Here is a 17,970-nt window from a genome sequence, read left to right as displayed (position 1 = left end):
GCCCTGTGTGTATGATAAACCAAGAATGTGGTTCTTTTAACTGAACTGCATGTTTTTGGTAGTTTAAGTTTGTTTTCCACACACCTTGTGAAATTATTCTCCATTTTCTTGTACAGTGGACTTGTGTGAAACCTTTCATTTTGGGAGAGGTCAAAGATCTTTCCCCATAGAAGTCTGAAAATTTGAACAAGTGAACTTTATATTTCAAAGCTAGGTTTAGGTGTGTAAAGCTATTCGGAAAGCAGAGCCCCTTTTCATGCATTTTCAGAGCCGCAGCATCTTAAAGTCATTGTCACGACTAATACAACAGAAGGAGATAGTGAACATTTCCAGTCTGAATTAACTTTTAAAAATTAAGCCTCATTTGATGTGTGCTTCCTGCCCTCCCCCCCCACCCCAGCACCACCAAACAATTCTCCGACACTAGTTAGGTGTCCTGTAATACAACTCAATTCTGACACTACCTACCTAGAGAATAGTGTGAGATCCCACAGGTTAAGGTCTCAGTCCTACAAGATGCCCCACCTACCCCCAGCCTCAGACCAGGTTGTCACCTGTGCTTCTGACTGATGGGCTATATAGAGCAGAGATTCCCACAACTTCCTCCTTGGTTTTGATTAATTTGCTAGAGCAGCTGACAAAACTCAAACATTTTACTCACTAGATTTTCGGTTTATTATAAAAGGATATAATTCAGGAATAGCCAGATGGAAGAGATGCATAGGATAAAGTATGTGGGAAGGGGCACTCTCTGGGTGTGCCATTCTTCTCTGATCTCCACCTGTCCATCAACCTGGAATCTCTCTGAACCTTGCCCTTTTTTTTTTTTGCGATACGCGGGCCTCTCACTGTTGTGGCCTGTCCCGTTGCGGAGCACAGGCTCCAGACGCGCAGGCTCAGCGGCCATGGCTCATGGGCCCATCCGCTCCGCGGCATGTGGGATCTTCCCAGACCAGGGCACGAACCCGTGTCCCCTGCATCGGCAGGCGGACTCTCAACCACTGCGCCACCAGAGAAGCCCTGAACCTTGCCCTTTTGAGTTTTTTATGGAGGCTTCATTACATAGGCACAGTTGGTTAAATCATTGATCATCACTGTTGATTCAGCTCTCTCCCAGCTCTCTTATCACATGGTTGGTTCCCCTAGCAGTTAGCTCCCATCCATAGATGCTTTCCAAAAGTCACCTCATTAACATAAACTCTGGTGTGTTTGAAATGGGTTTGATGAAAATCAAGACACCAGTATCACTTCACTTAGGAAATTCTAAGGGTTTTAGGAGTTCTGCCAGAAAAAGGGATGAAGACCAAATATATATTTCTTCCTAAAAGTCACAGCATTACACTGCATTAATTTTAAAAGTTCTTTATTTAATGAGTTAGAAAACAGATTTGTTGAGATAAATTTAGTTTTGGCATAGAGAGCTTGCTTAATTTAATATAGAAATTTGGTTAAGATATTTGTTACAAACTGGATTTTTTAAACCTTAAAATTTTTATTTCAGGTGGTATGTTTTTAGCCACAGGTAGTACTGATCATGTAATCAGAATGTATTTTTTGGGTTTTGAAGCACCTGAAAAAATCGCAGAACTTGAAAGTCACACTGTAAGTATTCATGTTTTAAAATTCTGTAGATTGTTTATATTCCTGTTGGTACATAGCCTCATATTGCTAAGGGAAATTGTTACTGATTTTAATTTTAACTTAAATTCAGGGGGAATTGGATTTAAAGGTGAAGCATGATATTGACAAACTCAGCACCTTATGGTGCCAAATACTTTGCAGTGGTTATTTCAGCTTTAAGTCCAAACTCTTGATTATGATAATTAATCTGGGTGATTAGGTTTGAATTGATTGGGTCTATTTATCTAAACCAAGCTCATGAAATTAGAATGCTGTTTTATCAGTGTGTACTAAGATATATAACTCTCAGTATTCTGGAGTGCTGGTTACCGGTCAGGTCATCTTTTCTCCTATAGGAAGTTCTGTGAAGTTATTTGATTAAAAAAGTCACTTTAAAAGAAATTATTATTATTATTTTTTGCACATAATCATCGAAGTGAATATGCCTTGTTTTCAGCTATTTAAACCTTTTATTTTGATCACTTTCTACACATATCAATTTTTATACAGATGTAATTAATTGCAAATACTGCTTTAATTTTAGAAGTAGGCTTCTTTTTACCACATGTGTCTGTCTTTGAGACAAGAGCTGTATCTTAGTCTTATTAGGTTCGTAGTTAGATTCTTTGCACTTAAACGTACAATATATGTTTGAATGGCAGGGTTAAGCAGCGTAAGTGCATATCTCTAGCTTTAAACCAAATATGCTTCTGGCTCTAAAACTGAGTGGGTTTTCTTTGTGTACAGACTATGTAGATGATTACTTTTGTGTTTGTTTTTTTTCCCCTCTTTAGGATAAAGTTGATAGTATCCAATTTTGTAACAATGGTGATCGGTAAGTAAGTGTGTGTTTGTTTTTTAAATTTTTTTAATTTAATTTTTTTTTATACAGCACGTTCTTATTAGCCATCCATTTTATACACATCAGTGTATACATGTCAATCCCAGTCTCCCAATTCATCCCACCCCACCCCCACCCCCCACCGTGTTTGTATTTGTGAGTGTGTTTTTAGGTAAATATACTATGCTTCCTATTAGTATAACTAATATATCACTTTGTAGGTATATATCATATTGCAGGTACTTGTTAGTAAATGTAATAATTGAAGGAAAAGTGTCTGGGGCAGGGAGGAAACAATTAAATGTAAGTTTTAGAATTGTAGTTTCTGCAGCCTCCTATGACCAAAAGTAGTTTTTCTTTATCTCACTGCTGGCTAAATGTTTGATTTATGGGAAAATTAGGTGTAAGGATAAAGAAATTTGTTATATTTGAGTAGTTAAAAGAAAATCTTTTCTAATCAATCACTGTGATATAGTGCAACAGAATTATCACTTAAATTATATCGTTTATGGTCCCCAGTGTCTTTTCAGGTACCTTTCCTAAACTGTGATTTTTTAACACTTAGCTTTATTAAATGGTTGATGTATTCTTACACATGGCTAGCATGAATTAATTTGAGTTTAGAGTTAAAATGCTTATAATGGTGCTTTTGGTCTTACTGTTTCTTCCATACATTTTTTTTGTGTGTGTGTGGTACACGGGCCTCTCGCTGTTGTGGTCTCTCCTGTTGCGGAGCACAGGCTCCGGATGCACAGGCTCAGCGGCCATGGCTCACAGGCCTAGCCGCTCCACAGCATGTGGGATCTTCCCGGACCGGGGCACGAACCCGTGTCCCCTGCATCAGCAGGTGGACTCTCAACCACTGCGCCACCAGGGAAGCCCATCTTCCATACATCTTTAATTGTCCTTCTCCCCCCCCACCCCCCCTCCAAATACTTATTGTACATTGTCTTTTCAAAACTCAATCTATTCGAGAAGCTAGTGATTGAGTTTGAAATGTGCTTTACTTAATAGGGCTAGGCAAATCATAGCAAACCAGATTTCCTCTGTTTAGATACGCTCTAAATTCCGTGTCTTTTGGAATAAACACCTATAGATTTACCTGCAGTCAAGATAGCTACAATAAAAATTTTTTCACTTGAAATATTAACTGTAGCCCTTGGTAACATGTATATGAGTAGAAGATCTTCTTTTCTTTTAAGGTTTTTAAGTGGTAGCAGAGATGGAACAGCACGGATTTGGAGATTTGAGCAGTTAGAATGGAGAAGCATCTTACTGGATATGGCTACAAGAATCTCAGGGTAAGTTGAGATGGTTTGTTTCTAAGTAGGTGCATCCTAAGTACTTGGTCTCTCTCTCTCTCTCTCTCTCTCTCTCTCTCTCTCTCTCTCTCTCTCTCTCTCTCTCTCTCTCTCTCTCTCTCGTTGGTTGATTGCTTTGTTCAGGGGACTGGAGCCACCTCCTATTAGAAGAGCTACGATCTAAGTGAATGGCTCCCTCCTGCACATCTGACAGATAAATACTTAAACCTCGTATATTCTTTTTTTTTTTTAAGAATTAATTAATTAATTTTTGGCTGTGTTGGGTCTTCGTTGCTGCGCGCGGGCTTTCTCTAGTTGCGGCTAGCGGGGGCTACTCTGTTGTGGTGCGCGGGCTTCTCATTGCAGTGGCTTCTCTTGTTATGGAGCACGGGCTCTAGGCGCATGGGCTTCAGTAGTTGTGGCTCGCAGGCTCTAGAGCACAGGCTCAGTAGTTGTGGTACATGGGCTTAGTTGCTCTGCGGCATGTGGGATCTTCCTGGACCAGGGCTCAAACTCGTGTCCCCTGTGTTGGCAGGCGGATTCTTAACCACTGTGCCACCAGGGAAATCCCCGCCTACTATTTCAAAAAATACATAAAAATAACTCAAGTATATCAAATGTGAAAATTTTCAGAAAATTCTACTTTTTGAAGGTAGGATTTTTGGAATTTTTAAGAAGTCACTTACAGCTACGTCTGGCGAAAAAAGCAAACAAACACACTTTAGGTTTAAAAAAATTGGGCTCCAGTGGGAGTGAAAATTTTTCTTTTTGTATGCTGAAATTTTGGTTTGTAAAATGGCATTGAAGGCAAGTTTGTCTAACTGTCCCCCTCCCTCAACCTCCAAAGTCTCAAAAACGTATCTTTAGCATCTTTGAGATAAGTTTAGTACTTTGCAAGATAAATATTACAAATTTCAAATACATTGCTTTTTTGGTTTGTATATTTTGGGAGGCAGTACAGGTGGTGGAAAGAATATGTGTTTTGGAGTCAGACCTTTGCTCAAATACCATTTACACTGTTTATAGCTGTATAATTTTGACGACATCATTTAATATTTATTAATCTGTTTCATCATCTGGGAAGTGAGACTACCTGCCTTTAAGTATTGTTGGCAATTTTAAATCATATGAAAATTTCCAGCACTGCTTGGTCTAGAGTAGGCATATCGATGTTCTTAGGAGTTTTTCTGAGAAATGTTACACATTTTAGATCTTCATGTCTGCTTTATTTTTAGTAATAGTAGGAGAAATTAACCCATTCTCTGCTGTGGCTCAAACAGTTGTATTGGATTTCAAAATAAATTTGATATTAATATTTTTGTGGAATGATCTGTGGTAGAGAATGGAAAGAATACATACTAGAAATCTGATAATCCTTGTTCACAAACAAATCTTTACAGTTATTTAAAAATGTTACATCTGGATATTTAGAAGCATCTTAGTGTGAAAGTGAATAATAATGAAAGAATGGCAGTGAAGAACATTTGAAATGGTATTCACCCATGAATAATTATTTTATTAGGCAAAATAAGAATACCATTGTAAAAACTTGAATAAAAATTTTTAAATGAGACTGAGAACTATTTATTTTTCTTGTTGTCACCCTCTCTTCATGGAGAGAACTTTTCTTGTATTTTCCCTCATGGTGGAAATATTCTTTTCTCATTTAAAGTTTTACTTATTTCAAATCTTGAAAGGCAGTGTTTTCTGTGTGTAAAAATTGATGGATATATTTGTTTTAGTGTTCTAATCTTGGCTAATCAACTTGATGAAATGCAACTTGTCTGTTAGTAAATTCAAATGAAGTGTGGAGGGTCTTAGCCTGTATTCCATTTTGTCATTTATTTATTTTATTTATTTGGCTGCGTTGGGTCTTAGTTGTGGCATGTGGGATCTTCATTGCGGCGTGCAGGCTTCTCTCTAGTGGTGGCGCATGGGCTCCGTAGTTGTGGCACATGGCCCAGTTGCCCTGTGGCACGTGGGATCCTGGTTCCCCGACGAGGGCTCAGACCCGTGTCCCCTTCATTGGAAGGTAGATTCTTAACCACTACGCCACCAGGGAAGTCCCCTTTTGTCTTTTATGTTACACTTCCTCTGACCAATCTAGTTAGATTTATTCTCTCATTTGTGTTCCATGGTGCTTACATAGATAGGTGTTACATAGCACTCATTCTATATTCTTGTAGCCGTTTTCTTTAAAATACATGTTTATTATATGCTTAATCATTTCTTAGAATGTGCTCTATGATTTCAGAAGCAGCTAGGTCCCCCCAGTCCCCCCAACCCCATACTACTGACTGCTGTATTTTATACAGAAGCTTTGCATATTGCTTTCATAAAGGCAGCAAAACACTGCAGACGTGTATCCAAGACCGTTCTTGGAAAGGACCTGTAGGAACAGTTTATAGGGAAGTAGAAAGAGATGAATGCAGCTCATTTACAGTTCAGCAAATTGAGAGTCTGTGTCAGGCACTTTACTAGACATTGGGGTCATGAAGATGAATTACCTTCTTTCTGTCTTCCTGAAGTTTTTTGAAAAAAAAACTCATCTATAGAGAGTGAAGCAGTTGAAAGTATTACTTAATAGGGCTGGCTTGGGGTCAGGAGAAGGGAATAATTAGAAAAGAGGTAGAGAGAAAGCTTTGCTTTTATGAGCAGCGGCGGTATTCTGAAATCTGAAATCTGCCTGTATTCAGTCTCCGAACTGTTTGTAAATCATCCCTTACCCCTCAGGATTTTGCCCTTATCTGTTTATAGATAATCTTTTGCGGGTCAGATGTGATGAACTCTCTATCGAGTTGGTAAGGTATGGACATGAGCTGGATTACTTCAGTTATTTTTGTATTGATGAGGGATTGTGTACATTGTACAGCCTCCTACACATACAGCATTGCACATTTCATTTTTTTTTTCTCAGAGATTTATCTTTAGAAGAGGAAAGGTTTATGAAACCCAAAGTAACAATGATAGCTTGGAATCAGAATGATAGCATTGTTGTCACAGCTGTGAATGATCATGTCCTCAAAGTGTGGAATTCTTATACTGGACAACTGCTTCATAACTTATTGGTAGGTAGTTTTTATAACATATAACAAATAAAAAATTTTTGAACTATAATTTTATTTTTAATAAACATGTTTCATTTATATTATCAAATGAATAGAAATTTGTATATATACTAATGTATAAATTACTGTCATTAATACATATTTAAAAACTCTTATACACTGTGACAATATGGGCTTTTAATTTTAAACTTGTAACTTGCAAACCCTCCTTAACTGTATGACTTTGTTGAATAAAGGGACATGCTGATGAAGTATTTGTTTTGGAGACACATCCCTTTGATTCCAGAATTATGTTATCTGCAGGACATGATGGCAGCATATTTATATGGGATATTACAAAAGGCACCAAGATGAAACATTATTTTAATATGGTAAGTGGAGTGAGAGGTATCTTCATGCATGTTTGCATTTGTTTCAAGTATTTGGATAATGAAGTGTAGCCAGAAACCGACCTGCACATTTTGGCAGTTTATATTTCTAGAAATCAGTCTGATAAATATCTGATAGCCATATATACATACATACATACAAATGTGAAATTAATCTGTATAACTAATTCACATGAGGGAAAGATTTTCAAAATTTATTTATTTAGCTTTGTGTGTGTGAATTTGTCCCTGTCTGTGTTTAAATTGGCAAAATTATGGTAATTCACACAACTTTTTCACTATTTAAATTTATTAAAACATTGGATAATAAGGACTTCCTGGCCATCCAGTGGTTAAGACACAGCACTTCCAATGCAGGGGAACTTAAGATCCCACATGGCACGTGGTGCAGCCAAAAAAAAAAATTTGATAATAAAAAATAATACTCGGAGTCATCTAGGGAATCGAACATCATTGTTTGTTTTTCAGTGTTTCTGCTTTTTGCACATGAATATTTGAAAACCAGATTACGATCTTATTGCATATTTTTAGAATTTCTTATACATAACTACAATACAGTTACCAAAATAGGCAAATTTAACATTGATAAAGTAGCGTTATCTAATCCAGGTTTACATTCAAATTTTGTCAGTTGTCCTAATAATGCCTTTATAGTTATATTTTACCCTTTGGACCAGGATCTGATTCAGGATCATGCATTGTATTAAGTAGTTATGTATCCCTAGTTTTGTAAGATCAATAATTCTGCCTTTTTTTTTTCCTATATCTTGCCCTTTTACAGGCAAATAATGTTACAGGATATCTCTGTTTTGTCTGATATTTCTTCATGATACAATACTGTTTCACATTTTTTTGATGTAATAAAACATAAATGGTAGTGTGCCGTCCATGCATTATATTAGACGGCACATGATATTTACATGTTCCACTGTTATATGGTGGTAATTATTAATATTTGGTTAAGGTGGCATCTGCCAAGTTTCCCCACTGATTTTTAAAATAGTTGTTTTTTTCTTTGTAAATTTTAAACTGATTTTTTCAGAGACTATGTAAATGTCTGGTTCCTCATGAAACTTTCACAAATATCAGTATCCATCGAAGGCTTTCTAATGGCATCGTTCTTTACATATTTAGTAGTTGGCATTGTTGCACATAGTTTTGTAATCCTTTCTCATTTTATGTAAAGAATGTTTTTCAAACCCTTAAATATTCTTTAAGAATTTGCAAATGTATTTTTGACGGTAAATTCAGCCTATTTTAGCAGTATGTTACCTATATGTTTAATTTACTGTTGTTGAGTATTTAGGTGGTTTCTAAACTATGCACAGTAACAATACTTTGAATGTTTTTATACTTGGCTGTTAGGTAGATCCCTAATTATTTCCTTGGGATAAATTCTGAGGGAAGTGTGTAAAAGGGCTTGTACATTGTTAAGACTTTTGATTTATATATATATATATATATATATATATATATATATATATATCTCATATATATATGATAGGTTTTATAAAATTACTCTTCAGTTTATATTGAGATCCAATTCAAACTATAATTAATTTTTGAGGCAATATAGTAGCATCCTATAGGTGAATGATTCTTAGATATTTGATTGAAGATCATCTTAGTTCATGTGTTCCATGTTTTTGTTGGGTTTTTTTGACCTTAAAATTTTAATTTCAATGTGCTTACACTGGACAGTTTCTTCAACAAACAGTTTAAAATACAGTTTTTTATTTATTAACATTAAGTGCACTAAAACAACTCAAATAGCCTGACCCAAGTACATCATTGGGCATCTCTGAAACTTGCATCTCTGTTCAAATTACTGGAAAAAGAACTAAGCCTTCTTCAGTTTTTCTGTGGCCTTAAAATTCATAGGTACATCCATCTTTTAATTAGCCTTTAAAACTCAATAGGAACATTACATACTAAATTTAATCTATTAAAACAGAAAACTACATTAATTCAGGCTTTAAACAGAATATAAGCTAAAATAACCTCTAAGCCAAAGAGTAATCTGAAAAAAGTCTCAAATGGGCAACGATGATCTTATTTCCAGTCAGACACCAAAAATTGGCCTTGTATACTGGATTCTTGTTACCTTTACTGCTCAGCTGAGAGTCTCCTAATTCTTTAATGCTAGACAAATTACGTAGGGTTGTAAACTACTAACAAAAACAGTATTTCATTAAGTAAATAGTTAACATAATGTGACACTGAAGTGTTCTCCAGGCACAGTTGAAGGTTGGATTTTGTCAGGAATCATTGTGTAGGACTCTTCAGACTGCAGGTAAAAACTGGAGTCTGTCTTGCTCTGCCTAGGTAGGTTTGCCCACTTGGGAAAACTTCCTTCTCAGCAGGTACCCTGAGCAAAGCTTTTGGTGCAGTAAGTTCCACATGTATGATAGGAGAGTAACTGCCACCATCTTTGCTTTACCAGCCAAGGGCTCTCCCCTCCCCACCCTCCTCTGCTTTACTTGGACTGAAGGTCTCAGGCCAGAGGTGTGAAGTGGTGCCAGGGTGTAGGTTGGGCTGTGGTGGAGGTGGCTCTTCAAAGGACCCTGGGGGTGAATCTGTGTAATAGGAGGAAAAATATTTACACGTTTTTTTCCTTTTTATGTTACGAGAGAATGCAAATTTGTATACATGGATTATCTTATTCAGCAAGTCCCTAAATATCCCAATACCTTAATTCCTCCCCCCCACCCCATTTTGTTAATTGGCACTCAGTCATGTGTGGTATAGCAGTAGTGAATTATTGCTTTTCGAGCAGGTATTTAGGTATGTATGTGAGTTTGTTTTGGCAGTTAGTTGGGTGGAGGAATCCTTTTTCCAACGCTGGTTTAACTTGTCCTAAAGTTTAATTATTGGAAAGTTATAGGCTGAGACAACAGATAAGCATAGCTCTACACTATTGAGTTAATGAAACAACTCATTTAACTATAAATTGATAATACTAAACTACTATAATTTACAGTTAAAAAAAACAAGAATAAAACAGAAAACAGTTTAAAAGTTATCTATTTAAGGCAACATTCATGATGCACTTAGAGTATCCTTTCTGAAATTTGTGGCAGTTTGAAATAAGGTAGTTGCAGGTGCAGGCATTTACATATGCACCCTTGAGACTTTGCAGCATTACAAATTTTGCATTTCCACTTAGTCATCTAAGTGGAAAGCTTAAACTCCGTAAAAGTATTGATTTTAGTTCATGAATTCCAAACTTTATTAATCTTTAATCATTTCCCTTGTAGGTTTTTTTTTTTTTTTTTTTTTTTTTTTGGGGTACGCGGGCCTCTCACTGTTGTGGCCTGTCCCGTTGCGGAGCACAGGCTCCAGACGCGCAGGCTCAGCGGTCATGGCTCACGGGCCCAGCCGCTCCGCGGCATGTGGGATCTTCCCGGACCGGGGCACGAACCCGTGTCCCCTGCATAGGCAGGCGGACTCTCAACCACTGCTCCACCAGGGAAGCCCCTCCCTTGTAGGTTATTAGTCAAAAGATTTTTGTTATATATTGAAAGAAAAGTTTGTGAAATTGTCATTCACATGTAAGAAGTAAAGAAAGCCTTCATTTTGGATTGGTTTATGATCCTTCATTTGATCAATTTGAGAACTAATTCTTAGAAGATCTTTTGAGATTTTTTTCTAGGCTAGTGTTATCTAAAATGAATTTTATTTTCTGAAAATATTAACATGTGCTTAACGAAAACTTTGTTTAAAAATTTGGTTTTTCAGAAGTTGATATAGCAAAAGCTCTTACAAAGAAATGGTCATACATTTTTCCCTCTGTGTTTCCTAGATTGAAGGACAAGGACATGGAGCTGTATTTGACTGTAAGTTTTCACAGGATGGACAGCATTTTGCCTGTACAGATTCTCACGGTCACCTTCTGATATTTGGTTTTGGATGCAGCAAGCCATATGAAAAGGTCATTTCATATACTTTCTTACAGCATGTAAAATAGTTATAAAGGATGTTTTGAAAATAGGTTAGATGTATTGATTTAATTTTTTTGTCTTTTCAAATAACGTTAACTGGTTAATAATTTATTTTCTTTAACATGTGTAAACCTCAAAATATCAATTTGTAAACTTGCCTTTTCTAGATTCCCGATCAGATGTTCTTCCATACTGACTATCGGCCACTGATTAGGGATTCTAATAATTATGTCTTAGATGAGCAAACTCAGCAGGCTCCTCATCTTATGCCTCCACCATTCTTGGTAGATGTAGATGGAAATCCTCATCCAACTAAGTATCAGAGATTAGTACCAGGCCGAGAGAATTCTGCAGATGAGCATTTGGTTCCACAGCTAGGTTATGTGGCAACAAGTAAGTTCTAAGTCTTTTGTTTTGTTTAATTTTTAATTTGAAAAATGTAAGTAATAATACAAAGAACTTCTGTACTTTCAGATTCACCAGTCCTTAATATTTTGTTTTATTATTGTATCGCTAGATACATATTATTGTTTTGAACCATTTGACACTTAAGTTCTGGCCCTCATGTCCATTTACCCCTAAATACTTCAGTATGTATTTTCTAAGAACAAAGATATTTTCTTATGTAATCATAAACTGTTATCAAAATTAGGACATTTAACAATTATATAATACTGTTATCAAATCTGTAGTCTGTAATCAAATATTATTGTTCTAATAATGCCTGTTATAGCTTTTTTTCCTCCCTTGATGTAGATTTTAATTTGGGACTGCACATTAAATTCAGTTGTCATTGATTAAGTTCAGGTTATGCATTTTGGAAAGAAGACAACATAAATGGTGTTGTAGCCTTCGGAGTATCATGTAAGGATGCTTACGATTGTGTTTTGTGCACTTATTGGTGACGCTGACTTTGAACACTTGGTATCCGCCAAGGTTTTCCACTATGAATTTTTTTTTTCTCTTTGTAACTATTAAGTAGCTTGTGGTTTAAATAACCTGTTCTATTTCAAACTTTTAGGATCCATTGATAATATTTGCCTGAATCAGTTGTTACTCTGAACGTTGCAAAACAGTTTTCTAACTCTGTTATCGTTGCATCTGCATTTTATCATTAGCTGGCCATCTACTACTCTCCCATTTATTTATTTATTTCGTTTATTAAGTTTTAGTATGGACTTCCCGGTTGTTATATAGTGGGTTACAATCACGTACTATCATTGTTTAGTTGCTCATATTATCCTTGGATTTGGCTGGGAGAGTCCATTCAAGCTGAGTTTTGTGTATTTTCCCAAGTCCCCATCATTCCTTGAGCACTTCATTACTTTCTGGCAAAAGATGTTCCAGTCCCATCTTGTACTTTGCCTGTCCTAGCCAAGTACAGAGTTTTTTGTTTTGTTTGCTTTTGTATTTGTTCATGGCAGTGTAATGTTTTTCCCTAATATTATTAAATGCAATTAATTTTTTATTTATTTTTATTTTTGAAAATTTTTTGCGGTACGTGGGCCTCTCACTGTTGTGGCCTCTCCTGTTGCGGAGCACAGGCTCTGGACACGCAGGCTCAGCGACCATGACTCACGGGCCTAGCTGCTCTGCGGCATGTGGGATCTTCCCGGACTCGGGCACGAACCCGTGTCCCCTGCATCAGCAGGCGGACTCTCAACCACTGCGCCACCAGGGAAGCCCTAATATTATTAAATGAAGAAAAAAGATGCTTCTATTTTGTTTGGATGAGGATTAATTTACTGAAACTAAATCACCTTAAGGTTAAAGATTAATGTAAATCACTATATGTTTACTCTTTCAAATTTTTTTTATTAGTTTGATTGAAGTGTACTTTATATACAACAAAATTCACCACTTTTAAGTGTACAATTCATATGAGTTGAGAAATGTTAAACAGTCATGTAAACCACCACCACAATCAAGATACAGAACATTTCCATTGCCCCCAAAAGTTCTCTTGGGCCTGTTTGGAATTAGTCCTCTCCCTTCTCCTGGCCCCTTGTGATGACTGTTTTATTTTGTCACTTTGACTTTTCCTTTTTAAGGAATTTTGTATAAATGAAATCATACAATATGTAGTCTTTTGTGTCTGGCTTCTTTAACTTAACATGGTTCTTTTGAGATTCATTCCTGTTGCAGGTATCAGTTGTTTTTTTCCTGTTTATTGATAGTGCAGCATTGTATGGATATACCATCATTTATCTATTCACTAGTAGCTGAAAACCATTTGTCTTTTTTCCATTTTGTAGCTGTTTTAAGGAGTGCTGAAATATCCAACTATCCTGTGGATTTGTCTTATTTTTTCCTTCAGTTCTCTCAATTTTCTCTGTATGTATTTTAAAATTCTGGTATTATATACCTACATATTTCAGATTGTGCTCCTGGTGAATTCTTTGTTTTACAATTTTATTTATTTTTGGCTGCATTGGGTCCTCGCTGTTCGTGGGCTTCCTCTAGTTGTGGTGCGCAGGCTTCTCATTGCGGTGGCTTCTCTTGTTGCGGAGCATGGGCTCTAGGTGCGCGGGCTTCAGTAGTTGTGGCACACGGGCTTCAGTAGTTGTGGCACGTGGGCTTCAGTAGTTGTGGCACGTGGGCTTCAGTAGTTGTGGCTCGCGGGCTCTAGAGCACAGGCTCAGTAGTTGTGGCCCGCGGGCTAGCTGCTCTGCGGTATGTGGGATCTTCGCGGACCAGGGCTCGAACCCATGTCCCCTGCATTGGCAGGTGGATTCCCAACTACTGTGCCCCCAGGGAAGCCCTGAATTAATTCTTTCATCATTATGAAATGTCCTTTTTTATCCTCAGGAGTATTTCTTGTTTTGAAGACTATTAACTTTGTTTCATACTAAAGTAAATAATCCAACTTTTTAAAATTAGTGTTATCATGTTGTATCTTTTCAATTCTTCTAACCAGTATGTCTTTATATTAAAACAGATTTCTTGCAGGCAGCAATCTAGTCTGACAACCTGTCCTTTAATTGGACTATGTAGACCATTTACATTTAATATAATTATTAGTGTAGTCAGGCTTAAAGCTCTACATAATGCTACTTGTTTTGTCTATCCTTTCTGTTCTTTGTGCCGTTTCTCCATTTTTCCCAAACTTTTTTGAAGTTGCTTATTTTTTAGTGTTTTATCATTATTGCCACTAATGTTTTATTAGCAATACCTGTTAGTCCTACTTATTTTTAATGGTTGTTCTAGGGCCTAAATTGTCACTGTGTAGTTTGCAGACCCATGGTTCTATCCATGACCTTTTATGGGCTCTTCGAGGTTATGACTATCTTCATAATAATACGGAACTATTATTTACCTTTGACATTTGCACTGATGAAACAGAAGCAGTGTTGGGTGAAACATTTGGTACCTGAGCACAAATCAAGGCCGTGGCACCAAACTACTAGCGGTCATTGTATTCTCCACTGATTTGAACACACATTTAAAAATATTCGGAGTGTTAACATTGGAAATATGCTTAAAACAGTTCTTGTTTGTGTCTGAAGTCTCTATACTGGCTAGTGGGAAGGTGTACTATTGCCAGCCCGGTGAGAGTTCTGGCAATATTTTGGCATTAAAAAATGGCTTGGCTTTTTCATGTTTTATTCCCCAGCATGGTGGAGTTTTAACCAATGTGTGCACATATTATTTAGCCAAAGAATCGATTCCTCATTGTGTACCTCTGAGCTTTCTGTGCAATCCAGTCCTCTCTGATATTCAGCTTTGCATATTTTAATCTTTCCCCTGCTCTCAGACTCTGATCTCTGTCTCTCAACTCATTGTGACCTCTGGATGGTACTTGGGTTCCCTCTCCTTGTTCTGTAGTCTGGAGATTGCCTCCAGGCTGTTACCTGGAGCAATCAAAAGATTGGGCTCCATTGTCTTCTCTCAGGGATCACAGTCCTGTGCTGTTATCCAATATCTGAAAGCCCTTCTTTCATATATATTTTTTCCAGTGTTGTAGTAGTTTATAGTGGAAGGGCACTGTAGTACTTAAGCCTTTATGTGTAGAAACCTTCTTTAGTACTTGAATGGTGACTGCATTATGCCAAGTAGAAACAGGTATCATTCTTGATATTTCCCAAGTTACATTTAAATTCAGTGCTGTGAAAGAAAAGTTACATAGGGTTTTTTGGGGAGGGGAGAGGATTAGAAGTCTCCTTTTCTGCTGTTTTCCCTTTGGTTCTATGCTGTGATCTTAGGGATGTTAATGTTATTCCTAGTCCTAATTAAAGTCTTTTTATCCTTTTACGAAATTTTAAAAAATATACATTGATTTTATTTATTTATGTTTGGCTGTGTTGGGTCTTCGCTGCTGTGTGCGGGCTTTCTCTAGTTGTAGCAGGCGGGGGCTACTCTTTGTTGTGGTGCGAGGGCTTCTCATTGCGATGGCTTCTCTTGTTGCAGAGCATGGGCTCTAGGCGCACAGGCTTCAGTAGTTCTGGCACGTGGGCTCAGGAGTTGTGGCTCGTGGGCTGTAGAGTGCAGGCTCAGTAGTTGTGGTGCACGGCCTTAGTTGCTCCATGGCATGTGGGATCTTCCCGGACCAGGGCTTGACCCCGTGTCCCCTGCACTGGCAGGCAGATTCTAAACCACTGTGCCACCAGGGAAGTCCCTTGTTATCCTTTTAGATTAGGGCTCCACTTCTTGCTGTCTTAGTTCATTTTTTGACAGTGGTCAAAAAATTTCCGTGGATTTTGTTTAGCTCTTCTAAATTCTTCATTGATTTCCACAGTAAAATGGAGATGTCATCAATAAGATTTAAGGGATCTAAAAGTAGATTAGTAGGATAGAAGTATTTTTCCCCCTGAAATAGTATATGACATTTTTCAGTTTCTGACGTGTTACTATGGATGGCAGTATATCTTTGCATTCTTTTTGCCTAATACCCTATTAATTTCAATTTGTTAAGGTTCTGCTTATAAACTGGTGGGGGGGGTGGTCCATGTTATATATTATGTTCAAAGAAGATGCGTTTTATGATGGGAGGATATGTAACGAGTTGTTTGCATGAAAATGTCAATGTTTAGGTAAATTTCAAGACCCCACAACCATCTAACACTTTTTATCCATTAACACTAACTGAACCTATTAAATATCTCTGAAAATGTATTATTTGAAAAATAAAGAAGCAAAGACACTTAAAAATATCTGATTTTGTATGTGGAGGATTATGGCTATGCTTAAAGCCTATTTGAAAGAGTGACTTAAGCTTGGTGGGAGAGGCATGTGGAAGCTGCCTCCCTCAACTGTGCGTACTTGGGGTGGGAGAGAGCTGGAGTTGGGAGTGGTCATTTGTTGAAGGCCTAAAAGGTGTTACTTACTCTTTTTTATTTCATAAGACAGAGAAATGCCACTGCTTTTCTCTACATCAGAAATCGCACATTATTGGTTGTTATAGTCAGAGAGACCTTGAGAGAGAAGATTTTAATGAAATACTTGTATAAATGAGGGGCGTTAATGTGAAACAGAAAAACAAGACTTTCACTTTCACTCAAGTGTGTTTCCAGGTGCTCACTGCTAGGGATTTCAGAACCTCTGTTGAGGTTTTTGTGGTACTTAGTACCTAAAGTTTGTTTTGAATTTTTTTCTATGACTTAATTAGTTATGAATATAAAGGATATCTTTAATTGATTATTTTTGAAAAACAAGAATTCTGACAATTGCTAATGTAATTTAAATTGTAGCCTATTGAAAGTTTTTTCCTCTTCATATGTATTATGATTTCATATTCATTCATTGAATTTGCAGGTGATGGAGAGGTAATTGAACAAATTATAAGCCTACAAACCAATGACAATGGTGAACGAAGCCCAGAGTCCAGTGTTCTTGATGGAATGATAAGACAGTTGCAGCAGCAGCAAGACCAGAGAATGGGAGCAGGTCAAGATGCTGTTCCAGGTGGACTTTCAAATGGGGAAGAAACACCCCGAAGAGGTAATAAATATGAGAGCTATTTTGCCTTAATATGGCTGGATTGAAATTGAAGAATAAATGAAGTCATTGTCCCCTACATGCAGTGTAAAAAGCCTTAAGCAATGTACGCTTACAACTTGAGTAGTAGTCTGGAGGTAGCTTTATTAGGTGTAAGGTTGATGGGCTAACAAATGGACATTGGAATTTCAAGTACTATGAAAGGCTATTGAAATCTTTTTGCTCTAAAATAAGAGTATTTACAAAATTACATTAAATAAATAAGAGTAAAGAACAAAGTGTTTTCTAAAGGAAACACTAGATTTCCTTTCCTTTATAATCCTTAAAAAACTGAATTGAGTAGAGCCCTAATGTTTCTTACTGAATCAGAAAGCTTGAAGTGAGTTTTCAGGGCAAAGTACTTGATATTGGAATGTAGTAATAATAATGTTAGTGGAAATAATCTAGAAGAGATGGGCGATTGTTATGCAACTGAAAACTTACTCTAGAAAAGCTAAAACCTTGTGGAAGATAAGAGAAGATTTGAGAGGCTGTAAAATGCTATAAAATTTCCTGTCTCTTTATTGCTCAGTGCTGTGTTCTGAACAGTTTCTTCAGCTCTTTCTGCCCTTTCACTCTTTTTTTTTGCGGTATGCGGGCCTCTCACTGTTGTGGCCTCTCCCGTTGCGGAGCACAGGCTCCGGACGTGCAGGCTCAGCGGCCATGGCTCACGGGCCTAGCTGCTCCGCGGCATGTGGGATCTTCCTGGACCGGGGCATGAACCCGTGTCCCCTGCATTGGCAGGCGGACTCTCAGCCACTGCGCCACCAGGGAAGCCCATTGACATACTCTTATTGTTCATTTACACATGCTCCTCTTTTATTTGTTTTAAATCAT

At 37.2% G+C, this 17,970-nt stretch overlaps 1 protein-coding gene across 2 annotated transcripts in view; it reads left to right on the top strand.

Moving 5' to 3' along the window:
• Nucleotides 1-17,970, top strand: part of BRWD1 (bromodomain and WD repeat domain containing 1) — a 119,899-nt gene that overhangs the window by 36,945 nt on the left and 64,984 nt on the right. For both annotated transcript variants that reach the window (XM_032631477.1, XM_032631476.1), the window contains exons 11-18: nucleotides 1,502-1,602; nucleotides 2,415-2,455; nucleotides 3,664-3,762; nucleotides 6,680-6,830; nucleotides 7,067-7,201; nucleotides 11,022-11,150; nucleotides 11,328-11,553; nucleotides 16,912-17,097. In XM_032631477.1, the coding sequence (XP_032487368.1) occupies nucleotides 1,502-1,602; nucleotides 2,415-2,455; nucleotides 3,664-3,762; nucleotides 6,680-6,830; nucleotides 7,067-7,201; nucleotides 11,022-11,150; nucleotides 11,328-11,553; nucleotides 16,912-17,097 (1,068 nt within the window). The remainder of the gene's footprint in view (nucleotides 1-1,501; nucleotides 1,603-2,414; nucleotides 2,456-3,663; nucleotides 3,763-6,679; nucleotides 6,831-7,066; nucleotides 7,202-11,021; nucleotides 11,151-11,327; nucleotides 11,554-16,911; nucleotides 17,098-17,970) is intronic.

The sequence above is a fragment of the Phocoena sinus genome, chromosome 4 (genome assembly GCF_008692025.1).
Source record: "Phocoena sinus isolate mPhoSin1 chromosome 4, mPhoSin1.pri, whole genome shotgun sequence".
NCBI lineage: Eukaryota > Metazoa > Chordata > Mammalia > Artiodactyla > Phocoenidae > Phocoena > Phocoena sinus.
This window is presented reverse-complemented; position numbering and strand designations above follow the sequence as displayed.